The sequence below is a fragment of the Martes martes genome, assembly GCF_963455335.1.
Source record: "Martes martes genome assembly, chromosome: 3".
Taxonomy (NCBI): Eukaryota; Metazoa; Chordata; class Mammalia; order Carnivora; family Mustelidae; genus Martes; species Martes martes.
Window position 1 is genome coordinate 44,076,235 of NC_137890.1, and position 6,810 is coordinate 44,083,044.

Consider the following 6,810-nt stretch of genomic DNA (forward strand, 5'->3'; position numbering starts at 1 on the left):
TGTCACTGTAAACGTTATCTCCAGAATGTTTAACTACTGTGTTTCAACTTACATTATAGTTAATATGGTCATGCTTTCTAGAAACACCCTAGGAAAATTATTGCTAATCTATGTATTCTAGAATATATAGATTAAATTTCTTGCCTACATAATGAAGGGGAAGAGAAGCACTCACCTTTTCCATAGAGATCAGCTGGATGATATGGTCAGAACACCAAAACTCTGCTGGGGTGTGATAGGGGGACACTTGAAAATGGTGCATCTGTGACGAAAGTATCCACTGCAAAGTAGAGAAAGAAAGAGCTTATGAGTCCAGGGGAAACCAAAGACAGCCAACAAAATAATTACAAAGAGGCGATGTCACTTCAACTGGATTATCTTCATAAATGACAGCTCTAGTGCACTGTCATTGTAAACAAAGAACAAATTAAGGAAAGAGAGTCCTATATTTCCACCAAAATAAAAGTTGAGTAATTTTAACCTATGGGAGAGGGTGTGAACTGTGAGGGGGATACACAGTCTATCACGGTTGCTGTCTGCGTAGACATAAAAGTTATTCAGACTGGGGGGGGTCCAGCCTGTGTGTACTCTCACTGCCGACGTTTTGCCTGCTTCTGTCCATGTGTCCCAAACTTCCAGAAGCTGTGGGTATTGTGCGAAGACATAAATTAAACACATTTCAGAAGCAGCTTGGTACTGATTTTTAGAGTCGGACGTGTCTCAACTGCAGATCCCTCAGTAAATATTTACCAATTATGGTAAAAGTTCATCTGGAGGGCAGAATTAGCAGCTGAAGAAGAGACATATACTAATTCCCTGACTGTGCTTTGTTTATCAGCAGTATAATGGCTTCACACCCATGTGTACTTGTTCCTCTGTGTGTTCACCTCTTCATCAGTACTCCAATTTCATTCTAAAGAGCTTAAAGGAGCTAATTTTATAAATCAGATCCATATCATACGCCAGATACATACTACAAGGAATTTTGTGTACTCCATGTATGGTCCCATTTGCACAGTAAGCAACCGTTCCACACACCAGGTGTTTTGATGTAGTGTGTTGTCAATATTTAGGACTCCATGTCTCTATAATTAGTAGAGATGAAGAGAAAATAGGAAGGAGTGAAACAATTAGTTCAGCCAACCAATTTAGATTCTAGTTAGTATAGGGCAGGATAGGAAAATTAAGGTGGTTCTTATGGAAAGCACAGGATGTCAGACCTTTCTGTGAACCAAGAGGAAGATTTTTCTATTCGGGGCTCAGTCACTAAATATGCAGTGGGGAGGATTTTATGTTCAGGGCAGTGCAGAGTCTATCTGGAAACCCAGTGATGAAGAGAAATGTCTACTCTGGGAAAGGCCAATGGTCTTTTCCATTATTTCTACGGCACCCTGCAGATCAAAAAGTGTTTCACAGACTTAATGCATTGGAGTCTCTCACCAGCCCTGATTTTATAAATGAAGATACAGGTCACATGACTATTTAGTGTGAGAATCAGAGGAAATATCTGCATTTTTGCACCACACCCCTTCAGGATTCCTTTCTAAAGGGCCATTTTCCCAGTAAGCATTCCAAGAGAAAGAAAAAAAGCTACATTTTGAAAAGTAACCAATTTTTTACCTAAGCTTCAGTGAGTGAAAAAAGAAAATGCCCCCCTTTGAGAATTATGTTAAAATTGCCAACAGGCAGAACTACTTGTGTTAGTTACCACACAATTGTTTCCACTTTCCCCCTGGGCTCTTTCCCTTGGCCAGAAGCCACAACTGCCTCTAAAGTAAGACCACAAGGCAGACACCCAGAGACCCTTGCGCCTACAACTAGGAAACTAGCAGAAGCCTGCCACCACCAACAGCGAAGATTCAAAAATTAGAGCATGTCAAAACCCTCACCGAATTCACCTATTTGCTCTTCCGGCTCAAACCACCTTAAAAAGAGTTTGAAGTTCCTTCCCTTCGCAGAGAAGAGTGGATTTTCTTTCTCTGTGCACACACTGCTGGAAGCAAGTCTCTCCGAAGAACTGGTGGTAAAAGCGAGCGTTTGGGGATCGCGCCTGTGGTTGCCCTGTAGCGCCGACCTCCTCTCTCTCTATATTCAGATATACATGCAGGCTTATTTATTTATTCTAATCTCCCTCTCGCGCTCGCAACCTGTGGACTTGGGTTCTGACTGGTGCGGCGAGGAGGGAGGCTGGTGAGCGCGCGCTCCAGTGCCCGACCGGGTGGCGCCTCGTCGCAGTCTTAGGAGGCAAGTCCCCCATTCCGGCTCCTCCGGCGGGGTCTGGACTTAGCTGCGTCCGGGGAAGGAAACCATGACCGTGCCCTTCTGCCCCGCGCCTTGCTGCCCCCCGCCATTAGCCCGCGTCCTTAATTGACGAGCCAGTGACTATTGGCTGAAGTTCCCCCGGCGATTTGCATGAACAGAGAGGGAGTGTCTTCTGCCGCCCTCCCGACAGGAGCGCGCTGACTGCAGCCTCCCTGGGAATGCGCGGCCGAGGGAATGCGCGCAGCTCGCGGGCCCTGGCAGTGAGCTGGCGCCCGGAGATCTGGCACCCGCGCCTGGATATGGGGCGTCTCAGTCGTCCCAGGAGCAGCGCCAGCCACAGAAACCTGCCGGTAAGGGTTGGGGTCCGGGAGCCCTGCAGCCCCGACAAGTTGCAGTGCTGTGAGGCAGTTCCTACTCTTGATGGGTTTTCAAACCTTTCCCTTAATCCAAACTTTACGGGAAGGTTCGGGGGGAGGGAAATGGAGTTTGACATAAGGTGTCTTCATTTTAGCAAGAAATAGGCAAGTCTTCGGATTGGGAAAGTAAGTTTCTGAAATAGAAATGTAGGCAGATGTGTGTGGGGGGGGGCTCGATCCGCTTGAGATACTGGGGTGCGGAGATTTCTCTGCTGCTGTCGGCACCTGCTAGGACTGTCCACTGTAATTGGCAAATTGTTTTTGCATAAGCATTTTCTGCGTTTACTTCTTTTTCCTTAGGGGAGGGACACTAGGAAGGGCTTGTTAGGAGGTGGAGATTCAGATCCTTTCAATTTGACCCTAGATTAGAGCTAAAATGAAAATTACTTCTCTGACCTAAAGTGTTTATTTAATGGGGGGGGGGGGGAGGGCTAGTTCCGAAGGGAAAGTGTCACTATGTTTTCCATATAATAATTATTGTTATTGATATTGTTGTTGGTGGTGTTCTCATAATAAAGGATGTGACACATTTCGCGTTCCGGAGACCTTAGTGGTAGAAACATTTCAATGGGAAATAAATGATGAATTGCCCAACATCGCTCAGTCCTCTCCACTACCAACCTCTCCCTCTCCATAACCCACTCGGGTGGTTTCCCTGCGGCGTTGCGCAGTCCCTGACTTGAGTGCTTTCCACTCTGGCGTGTGTTTCCAGGGATGCTTTATGGCTGGGGATTCCGATTATTAATTGAATAAGGGCGCCGATGGGGAGCTGGGGAAAGGAGGGGGAGGGTAGAAAGTGAACAGAAAAAAATTAAGTTTTGGCGACAGTGTTGCCCCAGTAAATCTCTTCTTTGCAGCAAGTTTTCCTCTTCATCCCTCTCTGACTGGAGGGTTTGCCTTTGGTAATGGGGATGGGGGCAAATATGACCTTGTGGCCCTGATTTCTGACTCCAATCTCCGTGTTCCCGCGTGTGTGTAACGAGCCTTCTCCCCTCCCCCTCCCCTTTCAGCATTTGTTTCTGTTTTTCCTCTTCGTGGGACCCTTCAACTGCCTCGCGAGTTACAGCCGGGCCACGGAGCTTCTGTACAGCCTGAACGAGGGACTGCCCGCGGGGGTGCTCATCGGCAGCCTGGCGGAGGACCTGCGGCTGGTGCCCCGCGCTGCCGGGAGGCAGGACCAGCTGTCGCAGCTGCCTGAGCGCACCGTGGCTGAGCGGAACCCCCCTCTCTCCTTCAGTCTGGCCTCCCGGGGACTGAGTGGTCAGTACGTGACCCTAGACAACCGCTCCGGAGAGCTGCACACTTCGGCCCAGGAGATCGACCGGGAGGCCCTGTGTCTTGAAGGAGGTGGAGGAGCTGCCTGGGGCGGCAGTATTTCCATCTCCTCCTCCCCTTCCTCTGACTCTTGCCTTTTGCTTTTGGATGTACTGGTCCTGCCTCAGGAATACTTTAGGTTTGTGAAGGTGAAAATCGCTATCCAGGACATCAATGACAATGCCCCGCAGTTCCCCGTTTCCCAAATCTCGGTTTGGGTTCCAGAAAACGCACCTATAAACACTCGGCTCGCCATAGAGCATCCTGCCATGGACCCAGATGTAGGCACGAACGGAGTGCAGACCTACCGCTTACTGGACTACCACCGCATGTTCACGCTGGATGTGGAGGAGAATGAGAATGGGGAGCGCACTCCTTACCTAATTGTCATGGGACTGCTGGATAGGGAGACCCAGGACCAGTACGTGAGCATCATCATAGCAGAGGATGGTGGGTCTCCACCACTGTTGGGCAGCGCCACCCTCACCATTGGCATAACTGACATTAATGACAATTGCCCTCTCTTCACAGACTCACAGATCAATGTCACTGTGTTTGGGAATGCTACAGTGGGCACACCGGTTGCAGCTGTTCAGGCTGTGGATAGAGATTTGGGAACCAATGCTCAGATCACCTATGCTTACAGCCAGAAAGTTCCACAAGCATCCAAGGATTTATTCCATCTGGACGAAACCACCGGAGTCATTAAACTTTTCAGTAAGATTGGGGGAAGTGTTCTGCAAACGCACAAGCTCACCATCCTTGCTAACGGGCCAGGCTGCATCCCTGCTGTGACCACTGCACTGGTGACCATCATCAAAGTCATTTTCAGACCACCTGAAATTGTTCCTCGTTATATAGCCAATGAGGTAGACGGTATTGTTTACCTGAAAGAACTGGAGCCCATTAACACTCCAATTGCATTCTTCACCATAAGAGATCCAGAAGGTAAATACAAGGTGAACTGCTACCTGGACGGTGAAGGACCATTTAGGTTATCACCCTACAAACCGTACAATAATGAATATTTGCTGGAAACCACAAAACTGATGGACTATGAGCTACAGCAGTTCTATGAAATAGCTGTGGTGGCCTGGAACTCAGAGGGATTTCATGTCAAAAAAATTATTAAAGTGCAACTTTTAGATGACAATGACAATGCTCCTATTTTCCTGCAACCCTTGCTGGAACTAACTATTGAAGAAAATAACGCACCCAATGCCTTTTTGACTAAGCTGTACGCGACGGATGCTGACAGTGGAGAGAGAGGCCAAGTTTCCTATTTCCTGGGACCTGATGCCCCCTCCTATTTTTCCTTAGACAGTGTCACAGGAATTCTGACAGTTTCCACTCAGCTGGATCGAGAAGAGAAAGAAAAGTATAGGTACACAGTCAGAGCTGTTGACTCTGGGAAGCCACCCAGAGAATCAGTTGCCACTGTGGCACTCACCGTGCTGGATAAAAATGACAACAGCCCTAGGTTCATCAACAAGGACTTCAGCTTTTTTGTGCCAGAAAACTTTCCAGGATATGGTGAAATTGGGGTAATTAGTGTCACAGATGCTGATGCTGGACGAAATGGATGGGTAGCCCTCTCGGTGGTGAACCAGAGTGATATTTTTGTCATAGACACAGGAAAGGGCATGTTGAGAGCTAAGGTCTCTTTGGACAGAGAGCAGCAAAGCTCCTATACTTTGTGGGTCGAAGCTGTTGATGGGGGTGAGCCTGCCCTCTCTTCGACTGCAAAAATCACAATTCTCCTTCTAGATATCAATGACAACCCTCCTCTGGTTTTATTTCCTCAGTCCAACATGTCCTACCTGTTGGTACTGCCTTCTACTCTCCCCGGCTCCCCAGTTACAGAGGTCTATGCTGTTGACAAAGACACGGGCATGAATGCTGTCATAGCTTACAGCATCATAGGAAGAAGAGGTCCTAGGCCCGAGTCTTTTAGGATTGACCCTAAAACTGGCAATATTACTTTGGAAGAGGCATTGCTGCAGACCGACTATGGGCTTCATCGTTTACTGGTGAAAGTGAGCGACCATGGTTATCCGGAACCTCTCCATTCCACAGTCATGGTGAACTTATTTGTCAATGACACTGTCAGTAATGAGAGCTACATTGAGAGTCTTCTAAGAAAGGAACCAGAAATCAACATAGAGGAGAAAGAACCACAGATCTCAATAGAACGAACTCACAGGAAAGAGAAGTCTGTGTCCTGTGTGCCCACTCTAGTTGCTCTCTCTGTAATAAGCTTGGGTTCTCTCACACTTGTAACAGGGATGGGCATATACATCTGCTTAAGGAGAGGGAAAAAGCATCACAGGGAAGACGAAAATTTGGAAGTACAAATTCCACTCAAAGGAAAAATTGACTTGCATATGAGAGAGAAGAAACCAATGGCTATTTCTAATATTTGATATTTCACTGTGGAATAGCACAGAGATGTAGCTGACTTTGGGTAGTTTCCATCACCTAAACAAGAGTGTGTAGATGACAGCTCCAATGAAGGACGACTAATTTATAACTTGTACTATATTGTAAATAAGCTGTTTACAGGTTTTTAAATTTAAAATCAGAGGTTATAAAATGTGTACAGCATTTTTTAATGAAAATTAGTACTAACAGCTATAGAACTGTTATAAAAAAGCTTGGACATGATTTGCAGCTTTCATTCACCAAGCAGAATGATAGAACCTGAGAATAAGGTAAGAAAATGGTACATTGCATCTTTTTGTCTAAAAAGTCCTTTAACCACAAGAGGGCATCAGCTGCTCCTTTGCAGGGAACTGTTTTGAGGTATTGTACAGGACAG

At 46.8% G+C, this 6,810-nt stretch overlaps 1 protein-coding gene across 1 annotated transcript; it reads left to right on the plus strand.

The window, feature by feature from the left end:
• Positions 1-2,480: 2,480 nt before the first annotated feature.
• Positions 2,481-6,415, plus strand: PCDH20 (protocadherin 20; the record flags this gene model as incomplete). Its single annotated transcript, XM_080799362.1, has 2 exons — positions 2,481-2,612; positions 3,689-6,415. 2 exons carry the CDS (start codon positions 2,481-2,483, stop codon positions 6,413-6,415), a joined length of 2,859 nt encoding a protein of 952 aa, XP_080655488.1.
• Positions 6,416-6,810: the final 395 nt, after the last annotated feature.